Source organism: Dicentrarchus labrax, unplaced genomic scaffold, assembly GCF_905237075.1.
Source record: "Dicentrarchus labrax unplaced genomic scaffold, dlabrax2021, whole genome shotgun sequence".
Lineage (NCBI taxonomy): Eukaryota > Metazoa > Chordata > Actinopteri > Moronidae > Dicentrarchus > Dicentrarchus labrax.
Window position 1 is genome coordinate 22,459,812 of NW_026136708.1, and position 13,713 is coordinate 22,473,524.

General features: G+C 38.8%; 2 protein-coding genes across 3 annotated transcripts in view; both read right to left on the reverse strand.

Annotated features, from left to right (window-relative positions):
- Window positions 1-969: 969 nt before the first annotated feature.
- On the reverse strand, window positions 970-8,467 carry LOC127368687 (solute carrier family 22 member 2-like). Its single transcript, XM_051409771.1, has 11 exons — window positions 7,955-8,467; window positions 6,596-6,699; window positions 5,897-6,051; window positions 5,644-5,812; window positions 4,309-4,423; window positions 3,373-3,473; window positions 2,750-2,964; window positions 2,505-2,613; window positions 2,050-2,162; window positions 1,838-1,937; window positions 970-1,341 (listed from the first exon to the last, which is right to left on the reverse strand). Exons 1-11 carry the CDS (start codon window positions 8,354-8,356, stop codon window positions 1,251-1,253), a joined length of 1,674 nt encoding a protein of 557 aa, XP_051265731.1. The 5' UTR covers window positions 8,357-8,467; the 3' UTR covers window positions 970-1,250.
- Window positions 8,468-9,509: 1,042 nt separating this feature from the next.
- The window catches only part of igf2r (insulin-like growth factor 2 receptor), a 50,893-nt gene continuing 46,689 nt past the window's right edge, over window positions 9,510-13,713 (reverse strand). For both annotated transcript variants that reach the window (XM_051409724.1, XM_051409723.1), the window contains one exon: window positions 9,510-13,677. In XM_051409724.1, the coding sequence (XP_051265684.1) occupies window positions 13,519-13,677 (159 nt within the window). In that variant the 3' untranslated portion in view covers window positions 9,510-13,518. The remainder of the gene's footprint in view (window positions 13,678-13,713) is intronic.

Consider the following 13,713-nt stretch of genomic DNA (forward strand, 5'->3'; position numbering starts at 1 on the left):
TGCTGTAATCAGTCGGGAGCATTAAAGGAGCAGTGTGTGGGATATAGTGGCATCTAGCGGTGGAGTTTACCACTAACTGAACATCGCCAGCATCTGTATTCGGAATGGGCTGTGAATAGGTATATGTTACACACTGGACCATTAAGTACATTTAAAGTGGTGAATTTAAGCTGCTGCAGAGGACAAGTGGATGGTGGATATTCACTCCAGCGCTCAGTAAACAGAAGTTATCTCCTCAGGATGTTTATGATTTTAAGTGCCATTGTCTTTTGTTTTCTAGCATACTCTCTCCATCTCTCTCATCTTCCCTTTCCCATTACTTTCCGAAATGATTTGATGAAAATTCATTGATGTATGAAACCAAGGATCATTGTGGCTTTGTTACCTTAGAATGAGCCCTTTAGGGCACACAGGTAGCTCACCTGGTAGAGCTGGTGCCCGATGTACCAAGGATGAGTTCTTGCTGCAGCGGCAATGAGTTTGAAACTGACATGTGGCGCTTTGCTGCATATCACCCCTCCTTCTCCCTCCTCCCATTTCCTGTCACTCCTCAGCTGTTCTATACAATTAAAGTCTTTTATATCTACTGAAGTGGCGGGTCACCTTCCATGGAGTCTGCCGTGTTTCTACAGTAGCTCAGAACGGACAAATCAAACTCTTGCTTCAGATTTTTTATACTGTTTGTGGCTACCATAGTTTATCCTTCGCGCTCGGATAGGGAGGCTGAAGCAAGGTGGTTGTAATCTGCAACTACTACTTGTGCTGTGTTCAGGAAGCTGAAATAGGATCACTGTTGCTATTTAAACTACATGGGTTTGTTTGGTTGCACTGTAAACAAATCTGCATGACGTGTGTCTGCTGTAGTGTTTTCCAGATGGCACATGCTGTTACCATGGAAACCACGTATGTCGACACATAAAGCAGTACGGAAATCTTAAGGATTTTTCATGTAAACGGTTTGAGTCCAAGTTGTTTTAAAACTCTTTAATAATTTAATAATGTAATTCAATAATAATTCTAATAATATAATAACTCTGTTTTAATGAAAACACACATATTTCCATTCCAACATCACAGAGGCTTAAACATAACAGCCGTTTAATTTACACATGAAGTTCTTTGTGGGTGATAAGGGCCACAGACTATATACTTGGCTACACAGTCAAAAACAAAAATCAAAAGGAGCTATCTAATATATCCACAAGCAACACTGTAACAACATAAATAAATACTTTGGTCACAGAAGGAGGTTAAACCATTGCTGGATCTTTGTTAGTCGATACGTCGCTGGGCAGTAGGTTGGTCAGCTGCTGTTTATTCAGTGCAGCTTTTTCCTTCACTCTGAAAACACAAAGAAAATATTAAATAATGTACATTAAGTATTGTTTGAGTCATTTTTTAAAGGAAAAATGGGAAACATTTGTTGGTTACAGCTGCACAAATGGGATGATTTGCTGTGGTTCTTTGTCATAAATGATAATAAACTGAATTTGTTTGGGTTTTGGACTGTTAAAAACAAGCACCAAGATGTACCATGGGCTGTGGGCAATTATAAACACACATTTTTCACTGTTTTATTATGTGTTGTAGACAAAGGATTAACAATCTGCAGATAAACTGATAATGAAAAAAATCCTTATTGCAGCTCCAATTTAATCTATATCATTGACATCGACATAATATGTGAGAAACTGCATCAAGAATATCTATATAGACGTGTGCATATACTAGATACAAAGAGACAAAGCCGTGTAAACACCATGGCTTGGGCCAAAATGTGTCTAATAAAGCTCTTTATTTCTTATCTTGGTCTGTGGGTTCAGCAGTGGATATTCACCTGTCTGGGAACTCAATGTCGTCAATGGTGTCAGGCAGCGGCACGCCCCTGGTCTCAGGAAGCAGCAGCACCAAACCACCAGCCAGGAAAGCCAGAGACCCTGCACAACCACATCCAACATAAGTTTAATAATATATTAGATTTTTTATTAGAAATTTGTGTGAAAAAGGAGACCAAATGTTTTCACTCCAAAATAATAAAAAAAAACCCACCAAAGATGATCAGGGGCAGCTCCAGCCAGATGACAGCCAGTCTGTAGAGCAGGAAGGGAGCTACGATGCCTCCAACATCACACAGAGTGGAACAAACTGACACTCCCAGGTTCCTGCAAACACACGAGCAACCAGTTAGTTTCTATACATTATGTATACAGTAGCCACCACAGCTAAACAGAGTAAATACGTTATATGTTAAAATGTAAGAAGTAGTATATTTGTCAGTGTGCATGAATCTGAGCATGCTTGAGTTGCTGGCGGGGGAGTATTGTCGGTCATTGTGCGTGTGGCTGTCAGTGAGCTGGTTGTGGTTCTCAAAACTTTATTCATATTTGGCATTTTAGTCCAGAGCAACATACAGTAACTGTGTCCAACCGTGGTAGAAGCAAGAGATGGGTGTAAAGTGCATCCCAAACAAACAACCACGGGCGTGTACAGTTTGAACAATTTACCTGACAAAGGTCGGGTAGAGCTCGGTGTTAACAAACACCACCATCTCAAAGGCCATGGTGATACCCAGCCGACCGATGCAGGCCACCACCGTCTTAAACCAGAACATACCTGCAGCCACAAAGAAAGTAATTTGAATCTGATGACAACTGACAGGCTCGTTCCCCATCTCCACCTGTTCCCCGAGACAACAAAACATAGTGTGACAAATGGTTGTTCACCTAGTATCTGATCTCCTAAGACTTACTGTCAGGGATGAGGGCTGTGATGAAGCAGGCGGCTCCAGCTACGATGTTGGCGGAGGCGAAGGGAATGCGTCGGCCGATGCGTTCAATGGTAAAGAGGATGAGGAAGGCGGCAGGGAACTCCACCAGGCCAGAGATGAGGAAGTCGATGTAGACGTTTCCTCCCAGAATCCCCAGCCTCATGATCAAACCCTGGTAGACCACAGCGCTGGTGAACCTGGAAGAGACAGAGGGAGAATGTAGCAGAGTTATTATAGTTTTGTTTTTTTCATTTGTTTTTATTTCTGTTTAGTTTTTATTCAACGTTCATTTTCTGCTTAGTTTGGTTTCAGTTAGTTTCCAGCGTGGGTTTGATCCTTTCAGTTCAGTTTTATGGTTTAAAAATGTAGTGTTTTATTTTTATTTCAGTTAATTTATTTTTCTCACATAGTTTTAGTTTTAGTTAACTATAAAAACATTGACATGTGCTCCAAAGATGGGACTAGCATAGTATACAAAGAGTCTAATTCATTGATTATTATTCTTCTAATTTTTCCACTGCTGTAGTTTTAATCATACATTACGAAAACCCACTTTTGAAAAAACTAAAATAATCCATAAAACATTACTTCCACAAAAAACTCACCAGTTGTAGCTGAGAATTAAAGTGTGTTTTCTCATCTTTGGAGTTCTGATCAGGTCCATGAAGGAGGCAGTGCTGGTGTCTGCATTATCATCTGTCAGCGTCTGCAGGAGCAAAAGATCAACTGTTACAATTTGCATCTCTAAAGCTATGATTCTGCCATTGTACTTATATATAACTGGTGTACACACAATTCTGGCGTTTCTTTTGCATTTCACAGAGAGAAAGGGCATCAAGATTTTAGAAAAAAACTGCTTCAACCACTGCTGTGTAAGTTGGTGATCTTACAGGGTATGTAAAAGCTTAAGCAAACAATAATACACTTTTCATTTCAAGAACACATGAGGTTAAATTTCTTGATCACATACAGGGAAACTGAAACAGCTGAAGTTCAAACGCAGATGCAAACATAATGGACAAAATGAAGCATGAAAAAACTAAATCAAAATAAAAAATAGTCACAAATAAAGTGGGGAACAGGGGCTGCAATGAATAAATAAATACAAAAATGCAATAGAATCAGGTGAAGGGTGTTGCCTGCATGAAATACAGTTATTGCACTTGACAGCTGTAACAAAGGGTCTAATCCTAAACTTTATTTCAGGGTAACATTTTCTGTCGGTCTATAAAGGTCTTGGTGAGCTGGACAATACCTGGCCACCCCAGTTTTGTGTCAAATGCTGTCAAATTTAATACATTAATTAGATTAATTTTAAAATAACGTGTTAAAAGAAACAGAAACTAATTTAATGATCTGCTATGGCCAATTTATTCTATTTATTCTAATGCTACGGTTAGATTATTTTATTTAATGCTTCACTAATGTGCCACAATAATATTTTTGAGTTCAATATCTTAAGCAGATATTGATATGTGATTGTTTGTGTTTAACTCAGCAGGTGAATATTTCTCTCGGTCCGCCCCTGAACCAACACCTACCTCGATGTTCTTGGAGAGGGTCATCTTGTTCTCTTTGGCCATGGCCTCAGTGATCTCCACAGCTTTTGAATTTTTGTTCTGAGAGAGAAGCCATCTTGGAGATTCTGGGATAAACCTGCAATTCCAAAACTTTCATGAAGCAGCAACAACAAACTCAATCTTGTGCAGGTGTGTAAACATACAGTACAGCTTTTTCAGCTTATTTTTAATCAAGGAGGATTAAAAGAATGTGAGTTTATCAATAATGTAATAGGAATTCTTCTTGCTATTTACTGTCGGTGTAAAGAATTAAATTCCAGAAGTATTCTAAAGAGAAAATCATCATACTTTTGTAGTATTTGATAAAAAGCAATGTTAAAGTTGCACTAGTGAACTGAACCACAAAGGTAGATAAACTGCTAGATGATAATAATAATAATACTTTGTCAGATACAGGGGAGGGTAACACATTGTTTTAACCCCCCCACTGTACATTTACAAGTAGTATATAAACACTGGTTTATAACTTGCCACGATGTAGCTGATAAAGTTTAAAAAACCTATAAACAGATGACGACTGATAATATAATATAAGATGGTTCTATTCATATATATATTCCATCTGCTGAGGAGGACCACAACATGTGGCTGAAAGCTCCTGATGAAATCTATTAAATGGACATTAGAGTTAAGAAGTCAAACTAAACTGCAGTTTGAAGCTCAACATGTGTTAATGAGTTCAAACACATTTATAACAGATATAAAACATTGTCGTAGTCATTAAATATACACTATATAACAAATTGTGTCATCAATCATTCATTAACTTTTATACAACACAGACAGATATTTCTTCAGGGAAGTTTTGAATGTTGAGAGACTCATTAATAAACACAGTATAGATACATAAAGCTGTGTTCTAAAGCATTTATTTTATATTTTATAATATATATATGTATATATTTATATATTATAGGTGTCTATGAGCTGCTTATGAATGCTGAATGGGTGGATTAATCTGAATGTTTTCCATTCAACAAATAAAAAAAAATAAAAAAAAGTTATATACTGTATATAATACTATGTTTAAGAGTGACGCTACCGTTTCTGTTCTGTATGTATACAGTGTTATATTCATATATGTATGTGTGTGTGCTTTGAGGATTCTGTAATCTGATTATGTTTTGTTTGTAAAATCTTAATTTGTAGAGTAAAAAGTGAAATATTTCGTCAGTATAACGTAGCATGAAATTAAAATCCTAAATAAATTAAGTACCTCAAAAGGCACAGTACTTGAGTTAATGTTCTTTAATGTACTTTCCACTGATGTCTTTTTGTGTTTTAAGTGTTCCTCACCAGTAGTAGGACAGGAAGAGGATGTAAGGGGCGGTGATGACGACCTGCAGCCAGCGCCAGTCGGTGATGAAGTAGGCGAGCAGAGGGAGGATGAGGATGCCGACACTGAAGAACATCTGATAAATGACTCCCACTGTGCGTCTGTACTCCACCCCCACAATCTCTGTGACTGAGAGAGAACAAGGTCTCACAGCGCTTCTTTAACTCTTTTGACTCACAACCGTAAATGTGGAGGGTTAAATGTTGTTCTTACTCAGCACGTATCCGGCCACCCAGCCTCCTTTCACTCCAAACCCGTAGAAAGTTCTTAAAACCAGCAGAGACGTGTAGTTTGGAGCCACGGCCACCAGGATTCCTGCAATCCCGTTCAACAGGTTGGACATCAGGAAGCTAATTTTCCTGCCAAACCTGAAGGCGGACACACAAACAGGGCAAAGACAGCAACGTTCATATGCAATACTTCAATACTGGTCAAAAAATAAAAGTGTATAGTCATATCTTAAGATATTTTCAAGTTATTACAACATACAAACTTATAACAATAAACTGTTCTGCACCACTGAAGTATCACATTCATCTTTGTAATGAGGGGTTTATGCACTGCAACCCTACTATAAAATCAGATTGAACTGGGCCTGCTCAGCGTTTTATACATGCCTGATTGGATGCTAGTGGCTTAATTGTACAATGCAGTGGACCTGTGTGGAAGCATCTGCATTCGTTGTGTTTCTCCACTCATTTATTGAGCTTTTTCCTTTAATTTATCAGAAGTCTGTAGGTTTTGTAGCAGCAATTATAATTTGGTGTAACTCAGGTAACATATTCACATATTCTGTCAGTGTTTCTCTAAAGTGAGACCACATTTCTTATATATCTGTACATTTCTTATGTTTCTGAATCTGTACTCTCATCACAGCAACAATAAAACCAGACGAATCAATGACAGACCTACCTGTCTGCCAGGTAGCCGATGGCGATACTCCCAACCAGGAAGCCCACATTGAGAGTAGCCTGGTACATGTCCACCAACCATGCATCTGAACACACCAGGTCAAACTGGGACAACACACAAACAAATCAATCTTAAAATTCGTTTATAGATTTATATTTTGCCTGAAACTCAATGAAAAAGAAACAATTTAAAAACTTTTTTTAAAGCGGGATGGTTGTGAGATAGAAATTGTGTTTATGACATTTTCTGTCTCTTTATGAGGACTTTGTGTTCACCTTAATGGGACACCCAACTGGGTTCATCATCAGTGAATAATTAGTAATGAAAATCAGCCCCTCCTGCTTCCTGTGTGTATTCTAAATATATTTAAAGCTTAATTTAACCTGAAACCAAATTAGGGTAACTCTTTTTTATCTTATCAAGCTTCATAGTAGACCTCGCTCAGTAATGAGGCGTCTTTGACGGTGGAAGGAAATTATGTAAAGGATTTGAAATGAAGACGGCAATTAACACCAATATTCCATCCACACCTTTCCGACCCAGCATCAATGAGATGAACGTGCTTAAAGGAATATTTTTAATAACACTTTAGTAAATTCACTTGTGTCTTTATGTCCGTACGTTAAAGGTCGAGGGTAATATTCATTACCCTAATGTACATCTTAATGTCTAATCACCTCAAAATAAGAATCGATATCTACAGATGCCGCGGGTCGCCTTCCATAGAGGGCGCCATGTTTCGACAATAGCCCAGAACGGACAAACAATTTGCGTTTTCCTGCACATTTCGCTGCCACTGTAGTCTCTCCTTCGTGCTTGGAAGGGGAGGGCGAAACGAGGAAGTTGAAATCGGGAACAACACCTAAATCGTACACACTAGACCTAAACAGCTAGCCTGGCTCCCGATTGCCGTTTTTCAGAACATTTAACGCCTCCCGAAAACCATGAATTGTTGTTTCGACATTTCTGGATTAAACAAACAAGATACTGAGCTTTATTTTTGGCATTTCGCTTTACTGACGGGACAGTAGCAGAGAAAGGAATCTTTCACTGGGATTACCTTTATTTTGTTTTGTAAATGGGGCCTAAAAGGCAACAAATAGTGGCTGTGAGTGGTGAATTACTGCTGTAGATCTGTTAATATACATATATACAATACACTTCTATGTACATATATCTGGATTGTCAGTTGGATATAACATTAATAACGACCTCTTTATGTTCTCTTAACCGGCATGCTATTGCATTGTACTGAGTTCATAGGTTTCATTAGCCCCAAAAATTGTTTAGATTGCATTATATTTTTATATATATATATATATATATATATATATATATCTTATTCTTTCCCCTACTTACCTCAGTAACAAAGGATTGTCTCCCCGCGTAGTCATACTCCCAGCCGTCTTTGCAGGCAGTGGTGGGAGTTTTGCTGAGGTCCAGCTCCTGTGAGTCACAGGTGAGTGCTGTGGTGTTCCAGTCCACCTCGTACTGCTCACAGCTGCTCTGCTGCAGAACTCCAGAGTTGTTGACCATCGGCACCGTCAGCCTGCGACTGTCTGCCAGGCTCCAGCCACACGCCTGCCTCCTCTCCACAACCGCAGAGTCCCGACACCAGTGATCCGGGGTAAAACCCTGGAAGACAATGCCGACGTACACACCGGCCCAGGGCATGGACACCATACACAGCAGGGCGAAGATTCGCTTCTGAAAGTGGCCGAACTTCCCAGCTTCTTCCAAGATGTCATCAAAAGTGGTCATGGTTGCAGAGGTGTTGATTCTCTAAAACTAAAAACTGATTTCAATCAGTGTCTGAGAGTCTACAGGCTCAACAGTGTGAATGCTGAGCCTCTCTCTACAGTGACTGCTGAAAGGCCTTTCCTTTGGGTTTTTAACAGGTGAAGCAGGAGCAAAGGTCCACAGACAGACGTAGTTGCTGGACGTGCAGTGTAGCGAAGCATTAAAACACGTTTGCTATCTCTTTTTTAGACGTCAGAAGAATTTCATCACTCGAACCTGGCAGAAAGCCTCCATGGCCTGCCCCAGGGTTTATTAACATAAACGCCCCAACTGTTTCTGCATCTCAAGCACATGTCCACACAGTCAGTGATGTCAATAAGTTAACATTTAAATGCAGGTTTTGGGAGTCTGTTAGACATAAAGATCAGGAGAATGGACATTGCACCTGTTTTTAAAGTAAAGGCAATATCATCACTTTTATCATCAAATTAGTGTTTTCCCTTTTTCCCGTAGACAGTAGAAGTTTGTGATCAAAATGTGATCAACAAAGCTCAGGTTTGGATTTCTACAACTTTTAAGGATCATTAAAAAGGTTCACAGAAAGCTGGTGGACAGGCAGAGGCACTTACCCTTAATTTCCTAGGTGGGGAAGCAGAATAGGTAGAATCCTTAAGTCCATAGAGATGAGTCCAAGTCAAATCTCAAGTCCTACAGATCAGTCGAACGTTAGTACTTTGAGATTTGTAGACTTGAAGTCTCAACTTCTTGGAGACAGGTCCAAGTCAAGTCCGGGGTCCTTTCGAAACAGGTGAAAGTCCAGGTCCATGTCAAGTTTCAAGTCATTTCAAAAAAGTCCAAGTCATGTCTTAGAGACCAGTGAAAGTTTCAAGACCTTCTAAGCAAGTTCAAGTAAGGTCTCAAATCACTCCAAAAATATATTCAGTTTTCAAGTAGTCTAAAATAAGTCCAAGTTAAGTCTCAAATTCAGAGAAGTCAGAGATTCAAGTATCAAGTCCAGGTCATATCTCTCAGGATAAGTCAAGTCATTAGAAACAAGCCCCCCTCAAGTCCAGTCGCAAGTGATTTGAGTCCGTTTTTTCACGTGATACTTTTAAGTCAAAGTCAAGTCTTCCATTTACGTTCTTATTACAGCGTGTTTAAACCACAACAGAGATAAACAGCAGATCTTATTTATTCAAATAATGCAATATTTTTTACATCAATGTTTTTTTTTAAATAGGAAAACAGGCAAAGAGCTGAAAAACATATGAGACAACATAACTTACACCAACTAAAACATAATAATGATCCCCCATAGTACCGAATCATCACAGAACGTTTCTTGTACTTTTTTTTTTTTTTTTAGTCACTTCACTTCATTGTCCTGAATTCAACTCTTGATCTCAGGGTTGGGTTAGTTTCACGTAACCCCAAAACGGTTCTCTGCTCGAGTGCAGGCAAAAAAAAAGCACAAGAATATCCATTCATATCGTCATAGGAACGAGAAGGTTCAGCACAGTACCATGCAGATGAGCCACACAAACTTTGGTGCTAAATACAGCAGAAACAGACTTAATGCAACAATGTAAAAAGGACTTCACATACTGAACGGTTCCATCTGCTTCTCTGACATGTGGAGTGCTACTACGTCTCCCCAGGAGAGATGAGTTGAGTGCAAAGTGCCAAACACAGGTAGATGCTTTCATTCCAGTTCAAACCTCCTTCTACCAGGGTGAGACATTTAAAGTAAAAAGCTTTCAGAACAACAGCTGAGGTCCCCGATGCTGAAAGAATGAGAATGTTTAAAATTAACTTTGATTAAAAAAGTCTGACAACAACAGGCTCGGTTATATAACTTTTGCTTAGAATGATATTTTAATAATAAATATGGATTCTTATATTGTTCTTTGGAAACTTCCCCCGTTTACTTTGTACTATAACCTTGTTCTTTATGCTCTCAAAAGGTACATTTTTCTTTGAGTAAAAACACATTCAAACTTCAGATCAGAAGCTTAACGATATGGTTATCCTACAAAGACCTTCAACAAACTAACAGATTGTTGAATTTCTCCTACGGGGGATCAATAAAGGAACATCTTATCTTACATTGATAAGTGAGCTCACAAGCCTTCAATCTGTTTTGAGCTGTCTGGAGTTTGAAAAGTTACATTTCAGTTTTCAGAGATAACACAGCAAAGGGACAGGAACATGATGATGTTTTCTATTTGTTCATTATTAGGGCACATCTCAAACTCATCCATATAAAATACTGATGTTTCCAATGCAAATGCCAACTTTAGATTTTTTTTTTTTTTTTTTAATCCTTTTTGTTATTTTTTGTCTGTTTATTTTTGAATTTCTGAAGTGGCATCTTACAAAAAACTTGTTTAACAAATTTTGTGTACAAAGCTTTAGAAATACCCTGAATGGTGTACCCTCGTTATTGATTGATTGATTGATTGATGGGATATTTTAGCAACAACATAATATGTTTAGTTAATAACTAGTTTCTGTGGATTGAATACTGAGAAAACCCAAAAGTGATTCTACCGTCATTTCCCTGATTGATAATGTACTAAATGTAATAAATACTCATAGTCTGTGTAATTGCACTACATTTGTCATTGCAAATCAATACAAAATCCGTCAATTCATCTACAAGTGCGCGCCCAAGGCAGAATATTCACCGAGAGTAAAATTTGGAGTGCTTTAATCAATCTGTGGAACAGTTTCTTCTTTCTGTTTGTTTGGCCAGGTGAGAATAAAACACCTACAGTAAGATAACTCACAAATGTCCAGTTAAAATACAAGTATTTACTGATATAAGGAGATGGATTAATCTATTGATCACTTCTTTGATTAATCAAAAAAACATTATTTTGACCAGACAAAAAAGAAACTCTTTAACTTAACTCACTTAAATGATTAACTTTCTCTATATCTTTGGATTTTGGACTGATGTTCAGACAAAAGACGTTTGAAGAAACCCTGAACTTGTGATATTCTATGGTTAGAAATGATTAATTAAAAAATAATCAACAGATTAATCCATTATAAAAAACATGTAATATGTTCTTAACTGGTATGCACACCAAAAAAAGATAAATTACAGCAAAGAGCGCAAGTCCACCATGTTTAATTAAAGTTACAGGAAGTAAAAGATATCCGCAATATTTGGTCATTTTAATCAACTTCCCGGTGTTTCCATGACTGAAAAACTAGCCTCTAAATTCCCAGGTTTTGCGGGGACGCGTGCGAACCCTGAATTTGACTCAATGCCAGAACCTCTGAAGCAAGAGACGTTACAAAAACCTACAATGGTGTAGAAGTTCAGATATTTGTGAGTTCCCCAAGTCTGTGTTCTAAACGTGTAAAACCAAAAAGATACAAGCTTCACAAGAACTTCTTCGACTGGGACCGAAGACAAGAACCTGCAAGTGGGACGGCATCCAAAATACTCTGTGTTTATACTGTGTGGGCTTACTCATATCACTCTTATGTGGCAACACTGCAGTCGCGTTGATTTTGCTTTTAGAAAAGTGTGAACACTATTACTGACACCCTGTGTGAAAACACTAGTTTCATTAACAAGCAGAAAATATGTCAAATGTAAGTCAACTGCCTGCATTCTTGATACATTTAAGCTTCACTTCTTTCTTTTGTCTTACATGCATTTGGCTAAAAAGGGCTGATTTCGGCACTACAAAAACTTGGCTTTTTTTTACCGAGTTAAAATCTCACTATTGATGCAGCAACATCCACAATCACAGACCTGAATCCCAAAACTGAGCCTTTAATGTACGAGAGCGTGCAAGCGGAAAGTCCAACTTCCATACATTAGTGCCAGCGGTGTCTGTAGAAATATGGCTTTGGCGAGAGGGGGACTTCAAAACCAACACGACCTAAACTAAACATCTCACTTTCAACCTCCGTCCTCGTCCACCGTCCATTCACACTTAAGGCCACCTCTTATTTTTCGCACAGAACAGAGATTCGTACAGATAATCAGCTCAGACAACCACTTAAATAATCATAAAAACAAAAAACGTGTGAGCAATTAACCGGTGAAGACAACCAACAAACAAACAAACAAACAAACAAAACGTCCATATTATAGAACATTATCATCTATGTACAATGTCTCTGATCAAAACAAGACAAAAATCTATCTGTCGCCTGACACGATTCATCGATGAAAATGCGAAGTAAATTCATCTTCAGGAAGGCATTGCGCTCTCTTTTTCGAGGGGAAAGAAAGAGAAAGGAACTGCTCTTATAGCAACTGTAAACAACAAGAAAAGACAAATGGGTGTCTTCATTCCCTTTAGAAACAACACAAGCATGGACGGGAATCCAGAACCCGTTCCAGTTGGGCAGAACTGACAACGGCATCGGCGTTTATCAATAAAATCTTATCGATTCGCGTCCCTTAACACAAGCAGACACCTTCACTGCCTACATCAGGGGAACTGGTCCGATTCGCCTTTACTTTCTTTCGCTATTGAGCAACATCCCACCACAGTTATGAAATACAGTCCTAATGGACCAATGGACGAAGACAAAAATCAACTCCAAAGGTAGCCAGAGTCTTTCTTTTCATCGTCTCAGTCTGCAATGACACAGTTTTACTTTCAGTAAATCAATGCTACAATAAAGTGCTCAAGCAATGGCACAGCTTCATTTCCAAACTCCAACAGAAAATAAAGACATTCAGTTATGTAATTTTCACTCATATGCCTCATTGCAGTCAACATACACGTAGAGAAAGATGCTTTTTGCTTCTCTGGAGTTGATTTTTAAGACTTTCAACTGGCCTGTTTCATGTATTTTAGATAAATGTGGCGAAGTAGAAGTGAAGTAAATTATTTAATTTCACAATTATGGCAAAAATATGAGAAAATAGGATGCAGGTCATAAGTGGCCTGCAGAACACTTTTAATAATCAGCCATCAATAAATAAGAAACCATTTGCTACCATCGACAGTCTGTAGACAGTGGACTGGATAGATTCTGAGGAGTAAAGGTGCAGTCCAACGCAAAAGAAAATCCCAAAAGAGAGGAACGGTTTCTGCTTTCAATATGTTGTTGGTATCTCATCGTTGTTGTTGCTATTATGGAGACATTCACTGAGAGAGAAGAGTTCAGATTGGAGGGAGGAAGGGAGCGTGAAGGAGGAAGTGACATCACACCCTGAGGAGGTCCTCGTCACTGTCATCCTCGTCCCGTTTCCTGTTGGCTGCCGTGTTGTTGCCGCGGTTAAGGCCCGAGGAGCGAGGCTTGCCGCTCTTCCTCTTCCTGTCTGACTCTTCCAGGAGGCCGACCAGGTCCTCGTCGCTCTCCTCCTGCAATGAAGGACTTCTGTGAGGATCAGAGCACCA